Source organism: Beta vulgaris, chromosome 7, assembly GCF_026745355.1.
Source record: "Beta vulgaris subsp. vulgaris cultivar EL10 chromosome 7, EL10.2, whole genome shotgun sequence".
Lineage (NCBI taxonomy): Eukaryota > Viridiplantae > Streptophyta > Magnoliopsida > Caryophyllales > Amaranthaceae > Beta > Beta vulgaris.
Window position 1 is genome coordinate 58,883,202 of NC_079208.1, and position 24,119 is coordinate 58,907,320.

A 24,119-nucleotide genomic window follows, 5' to 3' on the forward strand; every position below is an offset into this window, starting at 1 on the left:
CTATGAACAAAAAAAAATACATTACAACATCTGCAAAAGGAAAAACATTTAAAACAATCGAGTAAAGTTGATTATTTTGTTTACAAAAGATGAATATTTGTTTACAATCTTTTTAACAAAAACAAAAACTTTCTCAATTTGGATCAAATGAGATAAATTACAAACTTACTCTAAAGCACAAGAACATGACAAAAACCCTACTTCAACATACCATTTTATAATGCAAAATGCAGAACTTAAAATGCATGTCAAATTGAAATTGGATAGGGTACATTATCAAAAAATTCAGAGATTTTTGTGGTTGTCATCTAGTGAGTAAGTTTGTTATGATGTGATTCTATCGATGACTTGAATCTTCATCATATATATCATTACCGTATTGTAATAATCAAGTTGTCAATAATGGGGCCATTTTTAACCAAGTCATTAATAATGGGGGTCCAATATTTGTACATTATAGACACTTCCAAAAAACTAAGTTGTCAAAGAATGGTATGTTTGAGAATGTAGGTTGCATGGGAATTCTCTCATTCATAAAGGAAGAGAAATATAACAAGGACCTGAATTTCAAGTAGATTACATATATTGTCTACGAAACTTCGACCTTACTTTTGGGCAGCGTCGTATACGTACAACTAAAGACAGTGAAATTTCACGTGACTTTTCTTCCAAGTTACAAGTCAGAAATTAAAGCCAACAACATATACACAACCTAGTGATCTACCTCTTGTGTAAACTAACTTAACCAAAGGCCTCTACAAGACTACAATCTATAATGAGACACACAAGTCACCTTTCTTGAGGGGAAAAGTGTCTTGATATAGATTAAGGGAAGGACGAATTGTCCGCTAATACACAAATAGCAGCTTGAGGGGGTGCATGCCATTCTCGAGTCCCGATGTTGTTTAATACCAACAGACACTAGTTTTTGCAAGGTGATGAGCCACACAATTGCTATCCCTATGCACATGAGACCAAAACACAACTACAAAATTTTTGCTAAATAACAAGACATCCTCCATAGTAGAATCAAGATCGGAAAGAGTAATAACTCCTTTAGAGAGACGGGGATCAATAAACAATCCATCTCCAAAACAACATGACCTAGGTTATGAGCTATGGCCAATTTCACTGCAAAGCATAGAGCCTTACCTTCCGCCACCTCAGATGCCAATCAAGGACGAATTTTACATATAGACGACCAAAGATCACGACCTCTACTGTCACGAGCCACCTTTAATAATATAAGAAGGTGGCAAGATGGCATATTATCTCCAACGCTTTGAGCAAGAACCTTAGGATTTTCTTTAACCTCTCTAATGAAGGAATTACAATGGACAAGAATAAAGAGAGGAGGAGGAAAGAAAGAGTTATATTTGTGCCTAATTTGAATTTTAGGGTTCCAAAATGACCTTAGGATGTCTTATATATGACTTCCTAAAGTTTATAAAATAACCCAAAACCAAAACAAGAAAACCTGGATTAAAAACATGAAAATCGCAAAACAGGGCCGAATGCCCGCCCTCCCGGTGTAGGGTTTTCAAAGTGATTCTGCCTTGAGAGGCGTAATGTGAGCTCCGAGCTATGCTCACCCGAGCTGCCTCAAGCCCGCCTGGGCAGCTGGGGTGGGGAAGAAGCACGCTTTGTGCGTGCGATGCACTTCCATCTTCGAGTCTCTCTCTCCTTCTTCTTCACCAAAAAATCAAGGCACACACATTACAATTGCATAATCTACAACATAGGCGACCCCCTTAACTTTTACATTGAGCAAATTAACCCCATAACTTTTAGAAAATGTGTAATCCAAATCCAATCCTTTCTTCCCAACCAATTAATCATGTTATTGCAATTATAATATGGCGCGAAGAATCATGTATATAATCTCATTTATGTAAGAAATACAATCTCAAACTTAAGATTTTAAACGTTGCCACAATGTAATGTATTTGTTTGGACTTGCAATTTACCGCTGCAATCAATCATCTTTGGAGGTTGAACTACGAAAGATTGTTCGAATATGCACGGCAACACTCCCACTCATGCTTTTCAGGTGAAAACATATGATTTCTTTGCGGAAAATGCGTATATTACTTGCATTAGCAAAATCATATAAGTCGTATTTAGTTTTTCGATCAAATTAACAAGTTATAATAAGAGGAGAAAATCTAATAAGCTATCGAAAAACTATAACAAGGGAAAATCTGTCGAAGGGGAAACTTGCACAATCCTATATATGTTTTTGCTGAGATAAGAAGTGCTCCCTCATTGATATCAAGTTATGTTTTCTTGAGATATAATTCATTTCTTAACAAAAACTCTAACATTTATCCCTCATAATGTAATAAGTCACCTCATGACCAACTTATTACAACGAAAATTTGCAATGACATCGGTGAAAGGAGCACAACACTTGCATAACATATTGTTACTTCAAAATTTTAATGGCTAAAATTAGTTCTTTTAAAAACATAGAGGACGAAATCAACAAATCTTTTTACATGAGCACAGTTGAAATTTACAGTACGTTCGTTAGCAAAACAGCTAGGAATAATTGTTCGACACACAGTAAATTGGATCATGTTTGTCCATGGACTCAACACTTGGGGAGAATGACAGTACCTATCACCTTCTGAAAACTACAGAAATTTGTATCGACCTCTAATGAAAGAACAAAAAATAAGGAAGAAAATCCGGCAGCAAAGTAGCAAGAAATTTTTTTGACGACTCCGACTATTGCAATTTGTGCTGGAAGGACTAATTATGCTAAACCTATCCCAATAAGCAGTAAGTGTTGCTATAATTCCCTTACAAACTGTCAATTATATCACCCGAGGAGGCGCTTACTGCAGCGCAGTAGAGAAGCAAACAAAGTAGCAGATTGTCTTACAAAGCGAAGAGCTAGCTCTTAGGCTATAGTCGTAAGTACCTAAACTACTCTACTTGAACATCTACTTCTTCATTAGATTCAATGGCCTAAAAGCTTATGATCAAAATATAGTATCTGGAATCTTAGAGATTGAAATTCAGTGGTTCCAGACAAGTTAAAAATGACAAAAACATCATCTCCTAAAAGTGGAGAAAAGAAACAGAAGAACACTCTAATGCTCAGGCCACTAATGAGTTATTTCCAATTACAGTATGTAATGAACATGCTATAATAATTCTGAAGATCATAACAAGCTTGGTACTAAACTTTGAAACCAGAAGTTGGACAGTAATCAAATAAGGGACATAGTCATGTGAAAATAAGTGTAATACTAGAGTAGTCCAATCACGGCGTTAGGGATGAACATACAATTCTATTTACAAGAGTAGTCCAATCACGGCAGTAGTAAGCAATACACATATGTTTGCTATACTATTTGTGTGCGTTCTCTTCACCAATTAAAAGTTTTAAGTCTAATAACTTCACATAAATTCTAACACCATTACAAATTAAGCTTCAATTAATTTTAATTAATTCATACAAGTTCAAATAAGTTTTCAATATCTAAACATAAGTTTCATGTGCGCTCCAATAAATTCAAATAAGGTCTAACAAGTACGAGTAAGTTTCCCCTCAAAAGCAAGTTCCAGTAAGTTTAGTTAAGAATTAAAATAAGTCCAACAAATATAGGTGCAGCAACTGAACCTACAAAAAGGCATCCTAGTTTAAAAATTGAGACTCACAATTCTTAAATATGATATGGATGCTCTCAATCTACTATTCTACAGAGGAATGTGCGGAAATCAGTGTAATTATACACAACAAGGTAATTATATTATCAGTCGGTCTTATAAAGAGACCGCCTATTTTAAACTTAAAATTATGCATGGTTCAAGTCTAATATTAAAAAGAAAACGTACCAACTTTTTTTTTAAATATAGTGACTAGTTTAACTTATTTAGGAACCAGTTTAATCTATTTCATGACTAGTTTAATTTATTCAGTAATGACATTCTTTAACTCATTCATTGACTAGTTTAATCCTTTTGGTGACTAGTTTAATCTGTTTGGTAAGACTAGTTATTTTTTTTGAAACTATCTATTGTAGTTCGAGAATCAAGAAAACAACGAAAGGAAAAGAAGAGACGATATAGTTAGAGTAAGATGTAATGGGCTTGTTAGAAAAATCAGTTTTAGGTTTATCTAATTTTATGTTAAAATTAGACCGTTTATGCTAATAAATTGTGATTTTTAATACCTTGAGAAAAATCCAAAAAGAAATCATATAGGCTTTATAGCTTCTGCCTTTCACATGGAGCTAATTTGGTGATCCACATATATGAAATATGGGCCCATGTCATTGGCATAACGAAAGCCATCACATCTCCACTGCTCTGGCTACTTCTAGTTCTGGCCCAGCGTGGAATCATATACTTAGATATGAAACCAAAACGCAAAATAACAAGGCCTATCTATACAAATATATTAAAAGGCATGTGTGACAATATATATGCGCCACATGTCACTTCTATTACTCCACTGGAATTGTCCAATATGTACATAAGTCATATTGATTAACAAAAGTAAATTTAGCTTGCAACAAGATTTGAACTCGTGACCTCTTGCTATTATAACATGACACAATTATCATCTCAATCAACTTTTAATCATACTTGAAGTGTCCACAAAAAAAATTTAAATTACTATCTATGAAAAGACATAATACAATAAGAAGCCATCCTTGGTAAAAATAAATCCGGAGGCCATTGCTTTACATTATGAAAAAAGAAAACCTCACTTACAAAAATACAGAAGTAGAAGTAAGCATGTGTAAATCAATAAACATTAACAAAAAAAAAAAAACAAAGCACCCTCGCAATGTCACAAGTTTCATCGGCACTCCTAGAAATTTTTCGAAAGAAAATATGACCATGCCCGAAAAAGTCCAAAAATTTCCCAAAAACAGCCAAAATAAAAGGTTATTATACACGCTTTTGCACTTTCCCAGAGCCCGAGCTTCGACCTCCACGGGATGCCTCCTAGGGACATGTTAGGTCATTGAAAATGAGTCATGTGGTTTGGAACGAATAAGTGGATGTCTTTATGTTCATTTTGAGACAATTTGGGTTTCACGAGAAATGAACAAATGGGGTATTCAGAGGCTTTTCGTGGCAACGCAAATTGTGCAAAGCACCCGCGCAACGTCACAAATGATTTCGGTACTCCAAGGAATTTGTCGGGAGAAAATATGACTAGGTCCGAAAAAGTCCAAAAATGTCCCAAAAACAACCAAAATAGAAGGTTATTATACATGCTTTCGGACTTCCCCGGGGTCCGAGCTCCGACCGCTACGAGATGCCTCGTAGGGACATGGTAAGTCATTGGAAAGAAGTCGGCTTACAACGAATATGTAGATGCATTTACAATTATTTCGAGACACTTTTGGATTTCACGAGAAATGAAGAAATGGGGTGTTCACAGGCTTTTTGAGACAATATAAATTGTGCCAAACCCTAGTGCAACGTCACAAATCACATTGGCGCTCCTAGGAATTTTTCGGGAGAAAATATGACCAGGCTTGAAAAAGTCAAAAAATGTCCCAAAAACTGCCAAAATAGAAGGTTATTATATACGCTTTCGAACTTTCCCGTGTTCCGAACTCTGAACGCCACAGAATGCCTCTTAGGGACATGATAGGTCATTGGAAAAGAGTCATGTTGTTTGGAACGAATATGTGAATGCCTTTACGTTCATTTCGAGGCAATTTGGGTTTCACGAGAAATGAACAAATGGGGTGTTCAGAAGCTTTTCGATGCAATGCAAAGTGTGCAAAGCACCCGGACAACGTCACAAGTGATTTTGGCACTCCTAGGAATTTGTCGGGAGAAAATATGACCAGGTCCGAAAAAGTCCAAAAATATCCCAAAAACAGCCAAAATAGAAGGTTATTATACATGGTTTCGGACTTTTCCGGGGTCCGAACTCCGACCGCCACGAGATGCCACATAGGGACATGGTAAGTCATTGGAAAGAAGTCATGTGGCTTGCAACGCATATGTAGATGCATTTACGATCATTTCGAGGCAATTTTGGATTTCACGAAAAATGAAGAAATGGGGTGTTCGGAGGCTTTTTGAGACAATATAAATTGTGCCAAACACCAGTGCAACGTCAAAAATCACCTCGGCGCTCCTAGGAATTTTTCGGGAGAAAATATGACCAAGCCTGAAAAAATCAAAAAATATCCCAAAAACGGCCAAAATAGAAGGTTATTATACAAGCTTTCGGACTTTCCAATGGTCCGAACTCCGAACGCCACATAATGCCTCTTAGGGACATGGTAGGTCATTAGAAAGGAGTCATGTTGTTTGGAACGAATATGTGAATGTCTTTACGTTCATTTCGAGGCAATTTGGGTTTCACGAGAAATGGACAAATGAGGTGTTAGAGGCTTTTCGAGGCAATGCAAAGTGTGCAAAACACCCGGACAACATCACAAGTGATTTTGGCACTCTTAGGAATTTGTCGGGAGAAAATATGACCAAGCCTGAAAAAGTAAAAAAATGTCCCAAAACGGCCAAAATAGAAGGTTATTATACAAGCTTTCGGACTCCGAAGGCCACATAATGCCTCTTAGGGACATGGTAGATCATTGTAAAGGAGTCATGTGGTTTGGAACGAATATGTGGATGCCTTTATGTTTATTTTGAAGCAATTCGGGTTTCACGTGAAATGAACAAATCGGGTGTTCAGAGGCTTTTCGAGACAATGCAAAGTGTGCAAAGCACCCGCGCAACATCACAAGTAATTTCGGCACTCCTACGAATTTTTCGGGAGAAAATATGACCTGACTAGAGTAGTCAATAAATGTCCCAAAAACAGCCAAAATTGGAGGTTATATAATACACGCAAAGGATGACTCCTTGGGGCATGGGAGGTTATTGGAAATGAGTCATATGGGTTGGAACGAATTTGTGGATGCTTTTACTTTCATTTTGAGGCAGTTTTAGTTTTCCTGAATAATGAACCAATGGGGTGTTTAAAGGCTTTTCGAGACAACACTAATGGTGTCAAGCACCCGCGCAATGTTATAAGTCAGTTCGGTTTCTTATGAACTTTTCGGGAGAAAATATGGTCAACCTGGAGAAGTCCAAAGATGTCCCAAAATTGCCAAAATTGAAGGTTATAAATAGTAAAAACTATAAGTGACCTAATCCGATTTAAATTTAGCCGAACTAATAATACCTCCGTTCTTTTTTCTGTTACAACAATTTCTTTGGACACAACTTTTAAGGATTTGGATCCAATGAGTAGTTTAACATAAAAGTAACTCTTTAATTAACTTGAGTAGGAGAAAAATCATCCTTTGAAAATAAAAGCAATTTTATAAGGCAAAGTGAGTAATTAATGATGGTTTTAATAAGATAAAGTAAGGGCGATATTTCTCAATTAAAATTGCTTTTTATACCAAAATCGAAATTGTTGCAATAGATGTGAAATTACCCAATATAGTAATTATTGTAATATAAAAAGAACGGAGGAAGGATATTGTAACCTCATCTCATGTACGAATCTATAATATGTAAACTTTCGTGTATTATAGGATCTTTAGTGCTTTACCATTTAATACTACCATACATCATCTATTCTAAAATAAGTAAGATGTTGATGGAGACTGTAAAATTAAGGAAAGCAAAGAGATAGAAACAAAAAGATTGCAACCTATGTATAGAAATAGTCGATTTTATAAGAGACCATCTAATTTTAATTTAAAATCAGGCATTTTATTTTTTGGTAAGATGAAGGAAATTCACTTGAGGAGAGATATGTAAAATTACTCAAATGAGTCCTGTGAGGTTTGATCCGTATACCTCAGGGATAACATATGGGAATCAATACCAATACCCCACCACCTCACCCTCAATTAGGCAACTATTCAATTTCAATATTAAGAAGAGAACATACCATTTTTTGAATACAGTGAATAGTTTAAGCTATGTCGATTAACAAAAGTAAAATTAGCTTGCAACAAGATTTGAACTTGTGACATCTTGTTGTTATAACATGACACAATTATCATATCAACCAACTTTTAATCATGTTTTAAGTGTCCACATTATTATATATGTATATTATAAATGTTGAGTTTTCCTTGATGTATTTTAATGAGAATGGAAAAAAAATGCATATCAAGTTCAAACACACAATACCAACTTGCGACAACGCCTCTGAAACATTTGAAAACTAAAAAGTGGGATCGAATATCCGAAAACCTGAATCGGATCGAACGGATCAAATATTTGCGAACACCTATGTGGGACCCCATCATCTTTGTCTTCTATTAACTCTGAGAAACCTAAAATTTTGAAAGTATCTCAATGGGGCTGACAAATGAGGACACAGCACACAGGAGGCATATTTGATTTGGATCATATTGACTTTGGGTTGGATGAAAAGGAAGTGGGCCGAAAGCGGTAGACTGTTGCCAACTTGCCATTTGAGGATGGGGATGAAATTATCAAATCCTTGAAGGTAGTTATTTATTTATTTTCGTCGGTGGTGGCCTTGATTGGTATTCCTGATAGAGGAGGAAGATGAAAGGCACACTATCATATATTCAGGCATTTTCCACAAAATATGGTTTTTCATGAAAAATATTTCCCAATGAAATACGCAAATAAATATTAATTTTCCTTTGTTTGATATAATTAAAAGCTATTAAACTAATAAGGAAAAATAAAAATGTTGAGAATCAGAGAGGAAGAAAATTATTTTTCTTCAAATTTGGAGAAAAATGTTTACAAAGGAATGAAGAATTCTTTTACATTTAAGTTTTTCTTTTGAAATCTCTTGTCCAACCAAACAACAGAAAATCGAAAACTGGGAAAAATCATTATCCTTGAAACTAAGTTCCTATGAGACAAACGGAGCTTAAATGTCAAAAGACCAATTCAACCAAAAGCTTATGTTGATAGTTGGAACCTCAAAATTGATGTTATTGTATCGCTAAACAGGCTATTTTCTCAATTATTATGCAGAGAAGCTAAAGTCACAGTCATTATGAACTACCAAGTCGGCTATTTTCTCAGTGAGGCTCACAATCATTATGAACTAAGAAAATATGTTCTAAAAAAAAAAACAGAGAACTGTAAGTACACAAAAATAGCTTCAGTATGATTGGAGTTATAGTTTCAAGCATCTTAAGCTTCATTACAAATGTATCTACTTCTCCTCGACTAAGGGAATTAATTTTTTAATCAATGTTTAGAATAGAGGAGGGCTCAAGTCATACGTTTAATAGGTGTTCTGTCCATTACCACTAACAAATGGAGTTTATTACTTGAGCGGAAAGAGAAGGTAGCAAACTAGGAGAATCCATTACCACCAAGTAATGGAAATCGATTGAAGAGGGTTCAGAACCAAACAAAAATTATGGAAGTAGGTATTTGATTCTATTCCTTGAGCCCAAAAATGTTGAATTAAACATGCTCCGCCTCCAAGTGTATGCATTAGTACTTTACTACAAAGCAACTTTAAATAGCTATAGCAATCTAACATTGGAAGAACCAGTTCAATGATAATCCTTTTATCATATTCTTGCTCTAAGCCCATAATACTAGCATAAGCTTCTCTTCATCTCATTAATCAAAAGCCATCTATATCACACAACCTAAAACCGATTCCATGAAGTTTGAAAACCAAGGATACCAGTCAATCACACACATTAAGTAATCAGAAAATTCCCCCTTCCTTTCAAGGTGTCTGACGTGCAAACCTGACTGGTTATACCTGTGCGATATGTCAGTTCAGTAGGACTCTTCATCTTACCAACTTAAAAAAAAAGAAAACCAGAAAAAACAAGAATATAGCTAAACTGGTAAACAGAGGAATTTCCTTATCTCATCTCAACCACATATTTCCATAATATTTGTTATTATTTCAATAAGACTTGAGCCCTTTTCAAATATTGCTTTTTCAAAATATCAACTATGTAACTTTTACTATATAATTAAATATTTTAACAGTAAGATTCATGCATGATAGAACCTGAAAATCATAGGATTACAGTTACAAAAGGAAGAAAGGAACCAAGAAAGTATAGTTTTCTACACTTCAACTGCAACCATTGAAAATTCCCAAAACAGTCACCAAGCATATGGGCATTTAAAAAGCACCATTGCATGAAATTTTATAATGCCCTGCACAAGGAAAATCTTGCACCTTTGATGGTTGCTTACCATCAAACTTCTCAATTCTCATCAATCAATCTTCTAGATTCTCTCTCATATTGCCTCATATCCATGAAGTAGTGATACATCACAGATACGAACTATGATTATTTACCCACTCTGTAATTTGTATCATGCAACTATATTGTATAAGTGACGAAATTACTTCCTTCGTTCTTTTTCTATTGCAACATATGATTTGGGCACACTTTTTAATAAAAATAAAGGTTGTGGAGTTTGACGAAACGAAAAGAACCCATCTGATTGGTTGATGGTAATTAGTAATGGATATAAGTAGATCAAATAAGAGCGATGTAGTCCAATTGAGTATCTTTTGTTATCGAAAGAGGAAATATTTACAATAGATATATAACTAATAAAAGAGGTATATGTTGCAAGAGAAAAAGAAAGGAAGAAGTAATTCATATGTCTAGAGATTTGTTAAGTTCCCCATCTCACGTAGATGGTAACATAACCAATCTATGGAGTTGTCTAAGGCTCATCTTTACAAATCAAGAAATTAGTTTCACAAAAAGTAATATTTAAACAATTACAAATAAAGTCTAGATTGTTTTTCCTTCTATTTTGTCTAATAAGCTTAAATAAGGAATATGATTTCATTTCTATTCACAGCAAAATATAAGTTCATGAAAGAGCCACTAAGTATGAATTAGTTAGTTTAAGAGGTTTTTTTTTTGATAGTTAGTTTAAGAGGTTTTCGAATGGAAAAGAACATAGGCCTAGGAAATGTTCCCTACAATCTAAATTATCTTACTCTTATTAGAAATAGGTCAACATAAGTTTTAACAAATTTAGTTATGTTGTAGCCTAAAGATCAACGGCTATAAAAAAGAATATGTGGCTCCATCTTGCCCCTATACGTGTTCCTTCACTGTTGCAGAAAGTACAGGGTCCAAAGAGGGATATGGCCTAAAGTACACCCTTTTAAATAAAGGAGTTGTACTAGTTCACCTTTTTGGCCTAATTTGTACTTAGGCGCAGCATCTGTAAAAGGCATTAGTGTAAAGTGGATGATGTGTACTCTCCAATCAATGCTTGCCACGTGTCATAAAACTATTACTCAGCTAATCAGGTGCTCCCAAATTAGAGTGACCCCAGAGAACAACAATTACCTCAGACACTATAAATAGTCATTGAAATCAGGAGAGAAATACTTTTTTCAGAGCAGTGTACTGTTATTCTGCCATAAATTCTCTCTCTCTAAAAGTTTCCTTTTCTATTCCTGATGCATGACTTAAGCTTCGGAGGGGGAATACCACCCAAACTTCCATGGTGGGTCCCTTTTTGCAGGTCCGGAAGCGGAGCTCAGGTTCGAGTTTGGGTCCAGGTGTTATTGCACAAGTCTCCTATTACCTACTGGTTGAGGATAGTAGCACTGTTTTACGAGTTTAGCACTACGTAACAAGTTAAGTCTTAGAAAAGATTATCAAAAATCAATTTACAACTATATAAGTTCGCATTAATTTAGATTAATCAAATTCAATCAAAATGAGGACACGTTTGCTAAATGGGTGCTATAGGACATGTATATCAAGACAATATCTAGACATCTCTCCGCTCCTTTTCTTTTTGGACTATTCGACATGTCTACCGGGAAGCAAAGAAAATAGCAGATTGAATTGCCAATGTTGGCCACCTGATAGATACTAGTTTTTGTATTGAAAATTGTACGTATTCACCACTTCATTCAATCCTTGTAAAAAATAAGGTTAAAACTCCTCTCGTACGGAGGGTTTCCTAACTTTCTTTTTCCTTACCTATATAAAAATATATATATATATGACCCCTTGGACCGTGCTAAATTGGGAAGGGAAGTATCAAGCCTTTCATAGTGACCGGATAAATTGACAATACCACTGTCCAATGAGGAAAACCTCGTAAAACTCTCCATCTATATATATATATGCCGCAAATATTAACAGGAGTTTGTGGCTGGATAATAAACTCAATGTCTCTTAGGAGTATATCATTTCTCCTTCCCTCGTGCTAAATTTGCTACTTGTTTAGTCTAGTTGACACCATGCATAAACACATTTCAACACAAGTAAACAAGGGAAAAAGTCACTTGCTTATGGGGTCTTATGGATCCTTAAAATTTGGGGACATTTTAGAGTATCTGGCATAAAAACTAGGAATGTATAGTTGATCCTAGGTTTACATTTGAACTTCCTCTTACAAGACAGGTACCCAAGACAAAACTTTTACGTACATGAAAGTATATGGGTAAACAACCAAACATAAGAAGAGTCTTCGTTATCAATTCCCATAAGCATTCTTCACAAATTGGAAATCAGTACATTCTCTGATATTCTGCCAACTTGGAATTTACTATCTTAGGAATCATACAAGGTAAGTACTAAAGTAGGTGTTAACCATGTAGTAATTTAGGATACGTCAGTCTATGTCTTGGAGTCTACTAGATATTCAACTAGGCAGATTGAGCATTAAACTGGGGGAAGCTCTATCCAACAAATGACACTAAATTCCTGGAGCTCAAACTCAAAACTAAAGCATCAAACATTCCAATATATCAACTTTGAGTTCTCCTCTTAGAGAATTATGAACAGATCCCCTAACCGGTGCCGAAAATAAAAACTAAGAAATGTCCAATAAAAAGTTGAAAATGATTAAATTACTTAAGAAAGTCACAGGATGACAGGAAGGGTGAAAATGATTCAACTTCAACAGGTAAAAGTATACAATGACAAAAGTAAACATTTTGAACAATCTGATCCAATAAAATCCTTCATCTTACTTATAAAAAAAATAAAAGTTTCGCATCCATAAGATATCCCGTGGAATGTGACCACATTAGATTGGATTTAAGTCTACTCTATCAACAAATTTTAGCTGTCAAAGTGAAATTAATTTCCGAACAACCTATAAATAGCTATGTTAAGAAATTGTCTTAAAACCAAAATAAATTAAGAAAATCAGGGAATGTTCATAATTCACGAGAGGCTTGACACAAAATGCGGTGACACAAGAGTCAAATTGCGAAAAAACTTTTAAGTCGCCAGATATATTAAAATACCAAAATAGAAAGATTTTGATTTTAATGGCCATTCGTCTAATGGGCCCTAATTTGATGAAATAAAATTTATAAACAAATTGTGAATTGTCTAAACTACACAATGCCAGCATATATTCAGACAAATGGAATTATGCTCTATGGGAGTTAATTTATTCTATCATATATTATGCCTCATACTATTAGGGGGTATATAGGTTAAGACTGTTCGTGATTTGGATTGGTGCAACTTGGGATTAATGGACATTAAAATGCAAATATACGGTTTAACATGCAGCGCGATTTATTGTCTACCCGTTTTTTCATCTACGATATGAGTTTTATAATTTAAGAATTAAGAATTCCACTTGTTATCACTGTACTTTGGGCTTTTGCATTTGGTACCTAATTTTTTTTTTTGAATTACATATGGTACCACTGTAATTTGGACTTATTCTCTACCGTAACATTATGTTAAACAACATATTAGTTTGGGGGTTATATAAGGTTAGAAGTTTGTCTAATTTGCGTAATTAAGGTTTTGGGAGTCATTTTTGTCCTTAACTATCAAATTCAAGGTCCAATTTAGTAAATAAAATAAGTAGACATTTCTTGATATATAAAACGAAATTATAGTCGTTTTTCTCCAATTTCGACGTCAATGTTGACCCATAAGAGCCAAACTGATTTTCAAAACTTAGCTGAATTATTCTCGATATACAAGGTACGTAGACGAGGCGAACTTCTAACCCTATTTAATCCAAAACTAATGTTTTATTTAAATAAATGTTATGATAGAGAATAAATCCAAACTATAACGGTACTATATAGAGTCCAAAATAAATTTGGGTACCAAATGGAAAACCCCAAAGTACAATGATACCAAAAGGAATTTACCTTGTTTTTTGTTTTATCTTTGGGGAATGTGGTAAATTTTCTGTAAAATTACTATAAACTTGTTTCTAGAAAATAGTTAATTTGCTAAAAATTGTTGGAACAATAACTCATAAATGACTAAACTATGTGGTACAAAGTTGTTGAAAATTCAATAAATAGTTCATCTAATGAGTTTTGCGGTAAAAAGGTGCAGTTTGATTTAACAAAGATCTGAACTCAACCCAACCCAAACCAATTTGCTTAAAATCACAAACCAATCCAAATTGTGAAAAACGATTTAGTCCACTCCAGATTATACTCTGAACAACCCAAACAACCCAAGGTCTTCTATTCAAACAAGGACTTACTCTTTTCACCTTAATTTTTTTTAACTTTCTGAATCCTTATATTTTTCTAAATTTTTCTTAACTTCCGAAACTTTTTCTTTTTCCTTTAGAAATTTTCTTTTCATTCTGATTTTTTCTTATATTTTCTTATTTTTTTTTATGAAAATAAGCAAAAGAAAATTAGATGAAGATAACATGTCCAGATATTTGCTCATCTGTCTTGTTAAATATGAACTTATTTAAACTATTATATTTATAAGTTTTCTCAACCCATTTATATTACTCCTAAGTTTGAACTTATTATCACAAAACAAAATATTACATAAAACTCATGATGTGCAACTCTCAAAAAACTTAAAGAAAAAGTCTTATAATATTATACTCTCCATCTTTAGGAAAAAAAAAACACCTTACCTATAAGTTTATTCTTAAAAAATTACTCTATTTTTCATCCCGATAACGTCCTACCTTCTATCTACTCTCTCCGTTTTCTTTTGTTATTCTCATTTAAAATCTTTTTATGAGACAGAATTGATCAAAATAGGAATAACTTTCGAAATCGGAGGAAGTATTATTTCCTCACCCAATACAATTCTTCAAAAAGAAGAATGAGACATACAATGATACAATAAAGAAAAAAAGGGAGACTAGGAAATAGACAAATAGATCTTAACGTCGCTAATACTACTCTTACTAGGCCGCTACTCCATATCTTTTCATGCTCCACGAATAAAAGCCATAACGTCGCTAGTACTAGTAATGAGTGCTCAAATATATAAATCAATCTTATCATTCTCCCACGAGTCTCATTTGAATTTGGAGTTATGGCTTTTTATTCTTTGCTATAAATTGGGAGTTTAAAATAAAATTCCCACCACAAAAAATGACAAAACGAGAGTTCCATGACCCCATCCACGTCGAACAGCACAAATAGCAAAATAGGGACCCACAATCCACCCACCTACATCTTTGATGTAAATGCTTACGTTAAACCTGCTGAATGGGCTTGTCACAATTCACAATATCGCACTCTCCCTCCCACTTAGTGCACAAAATTTTTTATTGCAGATAAACGTGCATAACATCATATTGCACTTATCTTATCAAGTTGTAAAGCTGATGTTTTGGTCCATGTAAACGTTCAAACCACCACTTAGAAGAAATCATTTTCCATAAATCTAATTCTACCACAAAATACTATAACCGCGCGCCTTGTTGTTGTAAGCTTTTAATCTATTCTTGGCTCTACTGTTGCACAAGAGTCGAATTCAGCACAAAACACCCCTTTCGCCCTAACATGCTCTTGACAAGAAATCAACTCCAATTCTTGCAACTAAAATACTTTTGTTTTTTGCTGACATTTGTTTTTACAAAGTCTCTAATTCATAATTTTGAACATTATATGATAATAAAAATATTTAAAATGATATATTATTATTAAGCTTTGGGACAAAAACAAAAAGTCAAGATTGTTATTATAGTTGTTATATACTTATTTTTCTTTTTAAGTGCAACACTCATACTTTTACACTATTCACACACCTTACTTTGACCATATTTTTTTTACTAATATATAAAAATAAAAATGATCATTTAGAATGTTGCACGATTTGTTTCAATGAATACCTACATAATATTAACTTGTAACTTTTACAAATACATAATTAGAGATATTAATGATCAAGATTGTGCGTTGAGTCCGTTGACAAACATAAAAAAACTATTGCAATTATTTAGAAACGGAGGTTAGTAGTATATATTATTGTGAAAAACATGGTCCTAAACTATAAAGTTTTACCATCCAGAAGTAAAATGTTGCACCTAATAAAAAAACGAGCAAAAAAACAATTACATCCGCCTTCCTCCATGGCTTCACATATAAGGCAAAGCAATATATCAATCTACTTCATCCGTTTCAAAATATAAGGCATACATCATATTGAAGGTTGAACTAGATTTAGGTATAATAAACATGAAAGTCAAAATATTATAACTGAAAAAAAAAAAAATTAAGAATTAAGATCTACTAGGCTACTACGGATGAAAAGGCACAATCCATTTGGGATAGTGGATTGTGCCTAAGAGAGAACAAGATAAAACCTTTTAACTTATTCTAGAGTTACACCATCAAACTTCATTTTAACCATAATTTGCAGTCCAACCAATATTCATCTTTAACAATGGCCAACCAACTTCCTTATTAGTGGTGTACTAATGTGGGGAAGTCAACAGCAAGATGCATGCCATATTCCAACCTAACCTGAGCGGATTGGCTTTGGTTTGATCATGTATGTATATTGTACAGGGTAGGGTTTAAATTATACTATTATTTGACATGGGCTATTTGAAGTAAACACATCAAGGGGATCATATTATATCTTTCAAAACAATAGCAATTTCATCAAGCGAAATATCCTTATCCCAAATATGTTTGCCAAGCTCCCAAGGTTGGAAGTGAGTCAACATATGAGTTACCTTATTCCTTAAACGTTTAACAAAAGATCGAATAACATTATTAAAGGAGCTAACTAAAGCTAACACATCATCTATAATTAAATTAAATTCACTAGATCCCCCTTTATCACTTCTCAAAGCTTGGATAGCCATTAAACTATCACTTTCAACTTCAACGCAACTATAGCCTAACTCCAACGCCAACTTCATGCCATAGAAGATGGCTTTTGCTTCCGCGACTCTGGGCTCCGACTCCACTTGGTGCTCAAACGTACCTGTAGCAAGCACCTCACCGAACTCATCTCTACATACCACTCCAATACCACACCCCAATGACCCTATTTGCCCAGCATCAGTGTTCACTTTGACATATGAGGCTTTGGGCTTCGACCACCCTGTAGGAAAAGGCAAGAGCACAACACCCGACGTGTTAGCTATTGGGCTAGCACTCGATACTTCGTTATTTATCTTCAATGCATACGATAAAGTTTCAGTAGGCTCACGTTGATCCCCCTCCATCAACCACTTGAAACGAGCTCCCCATATTGCCCACACCGTTGTCCAAAATGCTCCCCACTCATCCTCCTCCATTTGTTGGGAACAAAACTCCCACCAATCACTCACCAAACCTCCGGGCACACTGCTTCTCACATTAAATGAGCTCAGACTCCACACACCTTCCACACACCTTCTGTTAGAGGGCAGTGGAGTAAAGCGTGTAAACCGTCTTCCTCCTCCCTCCCACAAACCGCACATGTTGCAATATAGCTAGGAACTCTTCGAGCCAACACTTCTCTTGTAGGTAGAGCATTAGAAACAACTCTCCCAGCAAAGATTTTCAGGCGAGGTAGAACTTTTAATCTTCAAATCTTCTTCTACAAAATCCACAACATAGGAAGGTGAAGCTTCACTCACATTATTAGGATCTCCCCATTACGCCTTGTATGACGATTTCAAATAATAGCAGCCATCTTTTTCAAGGTCCCAACACAAAGTATCCACAGGCAAGCAAAAGCTAATAGGAATGCTCATAACACCTCCACCTTAAACGGGAGAAAATTTTGAGCCACCAACTCTCTATTCCAAGACTTACTAATAGGGTCAATTAAATCCGCCACCATAGCATTCAAGTTCGTATCTCCCTGTGATGACAAAAAAATTCGAGTCTACCCAAAATCCACCCATCTTGCCACACTCAAATGCTCTCACCATCTCCCACTCTCCACCTCACCCCTCTCCTAATCACCCATCTTGCCTCCCACAAGCCAAGCCATGTGTAACTTGGGTTTGAGCCCAACTTTGGGGTCATATAAGTGGAATTAGGATAGTATCTAGCCTTTAAAATCTATTCAAGCAAGCTCCCCGGAACCGTAATCAATCGCCAAGCTTGTGTCCCAAGTAATGCTCAATTAAACAATTTCACGTCCCGAAAACCCGAGCCTCCCTCTACTTTGGGCCTACATAACTTCTTCCAACAAGCCAATGAATCTTTCTTTCTCCAATTTTTTTTTGCCTCCACCAAAATTGATCTATCAAAGATCGAATCTCATCACAAAAAGAAGATGGAAACTTAAAAACCCTCATCGTTTAGGTAGAAAGAGATTGGGCCACGTCCTTTATCATAACCTCCCTACCAGCTTTAGAGAAAATCATTCCCTTCCATCCTTCACTTTTTTCCATAGTTTTTCTTTAACACCTTTAGTGATAATCTTTTTTAAGCGTCCTATCATAGTAGGTAACCTAAGGTACCTGTCATGCGCATGCGCAGCTCGAACACCCATTTTTTGCATAATTTTTCCCCTCATGTTCTCCCGAACTCCTTTACTAAATGATAACATTGTTTTATCAAAGTTAACCTGTTGACCAGAAGAAAGAAACATAACAAACACATCTCATCACATTCCTGCGTCAATCTGCATCAAACCCAAAATTTTGCAACACAACCTCCGAAAAATCTCACTCCACTCCATCATAAGCTTTCGACATGTCTAACTTGAGAGGCATATTCCCCTTTACATTCTGCAAATTTTTCATATAACGAAATTTCTCAAAAGCAACCAGAATGTTGTCTGTCATCAACCTCCATACACTCTAATTAACTGCAACAATCTTATCAAGAAACGTTTTGAGACGATCTACAAGCACCTTTGACACCAACTTATAAATAACATTGCCAAGAGGTATAGGACGGAAATCAGACATACGATCTGCCTTGCTCTTTTTAGGAATAAGAACAATAAATAATTTGGTATGGTTGGCTTCTTAAATATGTTGATTGGTTTGACATTGTAAAATTTTAAAGCCAACCCAACATACTAACATATAATTCTAACTAAATCCAATTATTCTTCTCATTAGAGAGTTCTTATAGTTTATATTTCACTAGTAGGGGTCGTTTGGTTGATTATTTTTGGGCTTCAAGAAACGGAATCAATTATCGATTTCGTTTCTTCTTGTTTAGTTCAACCCCTCATCAATCTCTTACCATTACTTGATAGTAATGGATTCCCCCAATTTATTACTTTGCCTTCCCCCTCAAGTAACAAAATCCATTATCTAAAAATAATGATAAATCCTTCATTTTCATTCTTTGGCTTGAACCAAACAATCAATAAAGGTAACCATTTTTATTATCATTTTCCTCCTCCATTTGTATCCATTCCCTTTCCATTTCATATTTTGAACCAAACGACTCCGTAATCTTTTAGAAGTTTGATACTACCTCCATTGTATTGTTTATTCCCTCTTATTGTAGCTCTACCAAGTCAAAGAGGGGAGAGAGTATGAGAGTGTTTTCTTTATAAAGGAGGTCCAACAAATGGGGCAATAATCAAGATAAGCTTGAAAGAGAAAATTGGTGTGAGACGGTGAATTTAAAGGAGGTCCAACAAATGGGGCAATAATCAAGATAAGCTTGAAAGAGAACATTGGTGTGAGACGGGGAATTTAAAGGAGGTGCAACAAGTGGAAGAGGGAAAAACTATAATAGGAATATAGAACGATCTAAAAATAATACTCCCCCATCTCATTTTATAGTTCCCGTTTTACTTTGGCTACGGGGATTAAAGAAATCATGATTATGATATACTTGTATTGGGAGTTGTGTTTTTTGGAATTATTGCCATAAAAATTTGAAAAAGAATTAGAAAATTAAATGGGTGAGCATGTGAAAAGAGGAGAGAAAAGGTAAAAAATATTGTTTTCTTACATCCAACTGATGAGATTGAATGAAGAATAAATGAAGGTATCAAAAATCCATGTGAAAAGGTGGAAAAATAGAGTAAAAAGTAATGTTCAAAAATGAAAATAAGGAAAATGAGAACCACATTTTGGAACACCCAAAATGAAATACGGAAGCTATAAAATGAGATGGAGGGAGTACGAAGTACAAACTCTAAAGAACAAAGGGAGTGCTTTCTATGTAACATAATAAACTTTCTCTTTGAATTTGGCAACCATGTGAAGGGTGGCCATCTAATAATACTCGTACACAAGTACCTATTACTCCAAACAACCAATCATTGAAGGGGAACATCTAAGAGTACACATTTTCATCACTGTCTTTCAGGACAAAAGCAGAAATTAAGTTTAGGGAAGGCCATTGTTTCTAGGCTTCTAGCTAGAGAGGACGACAACCGTGAGTAAACCTCCTTCCCTATAAAAATCAGGCAGTGGGCAACAAAAATCCACCAATAATTAGTCCTAATAATGACTCCTTGATAACTACCTTAGCCTTTCATACAGCCATGAACACACAGGTTATCGCTCCTAGTTTCTACTCTCTAATCATGATTATCATGAACCACAACCGATTCTTTAGGAAGAAAAGGCCAAACATACACTAAGTTGCAAACAGGTACATATCATGAATGTCACTATCAGAACTCACAAGTTCCTTAAGAACAACAATTAACAAAACATTAGACCAAAAAAGGGGTATTAGTGATAACATAGATTTAACATAGATTAGAGCCCATTAATGGGGATGTATATTACGCGACAAAGTCCTAGAATCCAGGAGCAGTGGCTTAAGTCAGTGATAGCAAGACACTTGTTTTCTTCATATACACAGTATTCCAACAACAAACCCAGAAACAATAGAATTAATCATGCGCTCGATCATCCTCAAAAATGAGCATAAATAAACCAGAGAGGCAGAGTATGATCCAACAGTATTATACTATGTAACTTTAAAAACCATATCATGCAAGATCTAATCCATATAAAATATGTATACTCAGGCATACCTTTTGGAAAAGCGAGTGGTCCAGTCCTAGTATATTGAGAGATAGATATCAACTCATCAGAATTACTATTATTAATCCTCAGGTTTCTGCCTTTGTGGTGGTTACAACACTAACTGCACAAGATAAGGAGTGGCATAAATTATTCAAGACAAACAATAATTAAGTTGAAGAAAATATATAATATTCCTCATCTTTTAAAGTTTTGTGACTAGAGATAAAGCAATCAGCTAAAATGTACTGATAAACAAACAAAAAACTGAAACAGACATCAGCAACATATTACTCTCTTGTCATATCAGCTACTACGATCTTTCAGAGCTTTTAGCACGAAGGGTACAAGAAGCTGAGGAAGAACAAGGTGCAAACATATTTGAGGGTTACTTTTTTTGGTGGTGGGGAAGAGGGTTTAAGGCGTACAGAATTTTCTGGTTATATCACCACATTAGATGTGTCAAAATTCAAGATTAAGTTAAAATCAGCTGCTATTTGTGATTTACACGTCATAATGGTTCATCTTCTTGCAAACACTTTCATCCTCAGTCCTGTATATTGGTCCCTAAAGCAAGGAAAGAGCATCTAATTTATTAACGAATCAGTCTTACAGCAAAATGCCGGATACAGTACTAGCATCCCTACCACAAACAAAATATTGGAAATTAAGCCATTGGCATATAGAATACCATATCTAGTGACATCTTCTAATCTTATGGTTCCTTAGTGCTATTTTGCTAATTCAAGTTGCTCGAGTACGTAAAAAGATTCTAGAAGGGAAAAGAAAATTGTACGCTACTGTTAGAAAATTTGTAATTCATAGGATCCCACACCTTTTCTTTGTAATCAACTAGGTATCCCAATTCCTAATCTCTAATAAATATCGCACGTTAACCTTTATAGAGACAATAGCACAAGAATCAGCTAAGGCTTTGTTTGGTGGCACGGAAGATAGCATTATCAACGGAAAATTGAATTACTATGGAAATCAATTTCCAAGGGAAGCACAATTATAAATTAAGTTTTTTGTTTGGTTCTTCATAAAGAATGTTAAGAGAGGCGAAGAAAAATAGATGTGGAAGCCTAGTGGGGAGACGAGGGATGAAAAAAGAGAAAGCGCAAGGTAAAAAATAAAGAGGAAAATATGGCATTCTTTCGTACAAAGTAAAATGTTTTCCATAACTGGGAGAAATTTTTTCACAGTTTATAAACCATATGAAGGATAAATTCATTGCAGACAATGGACAAGTCAAGATAGACCACTTTCCTAAAAATTTCACAACTCAGAGGCACTAAAAACAAATTCAAGCCAGCTTTCTCCCTAGAATGAGTGAGGCTGAGCTGAAGTGTCACATTGTATCCACCTGGTGGAAATGCTGAGCTAAAGTGAAAAGGATTAAACAAGAATGGTATATTCATATCACCATCACAATATCATAATACTGGATAGGGAGAAACAAAAATGAAAAATATAGAAAAAATATGTGTCCAAAAAAAAGAAAAAAAAAAGTTGGGAAGAGAAAAAATTCTGTATCACTAAATGGAAAGCAAATTTACTAGTATCAGCAATTTTAACCCAATAATATGAGACTTACCATAGGAAAACGATTTATGCTACACCTATACATCTACACAGCATATCAATCATCAAATTATATTATCTGATGCAAAGCAATCAATTGTGTTTTATCCTTTCCTAGGATAAGATAATGATATACCAATTAAAGTGATGAAACTGCTACGACTGCAATCATCTATCTTTTACCAAAAAAATAAGCAACTAGAATATCATGCAAGAGGAAGGCTTCACAGCTATTATCTTATAGGAATCACAGAGCTCGAAAATTCTTCATTTTTAATATTCAAAGCAACTGAAGTTTTCTGAACTCTATAGTCAAAATGTCAGTTTGAAATCGTTACAGACTCACATCCAGTAAAAAGATGTACATAACACACATCATGTACATTTATATCATTCTTCTTTGTGGAAAAGACCTTTTAAGATGCATACATATAATGAAAGAGCTCGAAATTAAAGAGCAAACATTCATAAGACAATAACTAGGATAAAAGAAAAATCCCCTTTCCTTGTTCCTGTAAGTATATACTCCTCTCTCCATATCACTATGGTTGTCATGACTCATGATTGAATTTCCATGTATATGAAGGAAGTCGAAAAAAGCAATACAGATAAGTTTTTCTCGAGATAGTTTTAGTAATTAATACAATTATATTAAACATCCCAAAAGGCAAATAGTGACAATCATAGCAAAATTGAGGGAAAGTATAATTAGATATTTAACAAATCTAATCAAGGAAATTACAGGGCAAGATATAAATACAGAAGACAAGTAGAAGCTGACCTATCTCTTCCTACATACAATGATGCAATGCCTCTAGGCATACCCAACTCATCATATTAACAGGAACCAAGATGTTGCACATCAGGGATTTATGTTATTGGAATATAATATATTTTTGTCTTCATAAAAAGTCTTTCACCAAATCACAGAGAGAGAGAGCATCAAATAATCTCCTACTCATCCCACCTTCCACAAAACAAGTACATCTCCTCCCCCAATCACAGAGTAGTTTTGTCTATGTAATTTCTTTTATCAAAGAACAAAAGAAAAAACTGGACATGGTTCGTTAGTTACATTACTTTGTAAAGACAAAGACACACATTCACTTTATTTCGTCTTGCACAATTCAATAGTTTGAAGCTATGAATCATAGCACCCCTCAAAGATTATCACTAATAAAAACCATTTCTGCCAAGATAAAGCATGATATATTATTAGGCAATGCATATTCGTATAATCAGTTTATAGTTTTTTGTTTAAGAAGAGTTAATCCCTTTGTTCTTTATTAATTGCAACAATTGGATTTTTAAACTATTCACACACAACTGTATCATCATCGATTGTGATTTTTACATACGAAAAAATATAGTCATGTGCGGTCTTGTTAGATTCGTCTCAATATATACTTTCAGCATATCAACTTTTTATAATTTTA

General features: G+C 34.6%; 1 protein-coding gene across 15 annotated transcripts; it reads right to left on the reverse strand.

Annotated features, from left to right (window-relative positions):
* Positions 1–272: 272 nt before the first annotated feature.
* Positions 273–23,905, reverse strand: LOC109135632 (uncharacterized). Of its 15 annotated transcripts, none has more exons than XR_007268359.2 (3): positions 21,394–21,926; positions 21,111–21,223; positions 273–1,689 (listed from the first exon to the last, which is right to left on the reverse strand). XR_007268359.2 is itself a non-coding variant. In XM_048633688.2 (3 exons), the coding sequence occupies exon 3, from the start codon at positions 17,617–17,619 to the stop codon at positions 16,777–16,779; it is 843 nt and encodes a 280-aa protein (XP_048489645.1). In that variant the 5' UTR covers positions 17,620–17,738; positions 21,111–21,223; positions 23,465–23,905; the 3' UTR covers positions 16,753–16,776. The 15 variants fall into 15 exon arrangements, 4 of the variants coding, with proteins under 4 accessions (XP_048489645.1, XP_048489644.1, XP_048489642.1 ...); XR_007268360.2 differs by lacking the exon at positions 273–1,689 and adding an exon at positions 1,710–2,090; XR_007268358.2 differs by lacking the exons at positions 273–1,689; positions 21,394–21,926 and adding exons at positions 8,026–8,504; positions 23,465–23,848.
* Positions 23,906–24,119: the final 214 nt, after the last annotated feature.

What these genes read in the sequence shown, in the direction of transcription:
- LOC109135632 (XM_048633688.2), bottom strand. Translation starts at nt 17,619, where the DNA reads ATGTGCGGTTTGTGGGAGGGAGGAGGAAGACGGTTTACACGCTTTACT.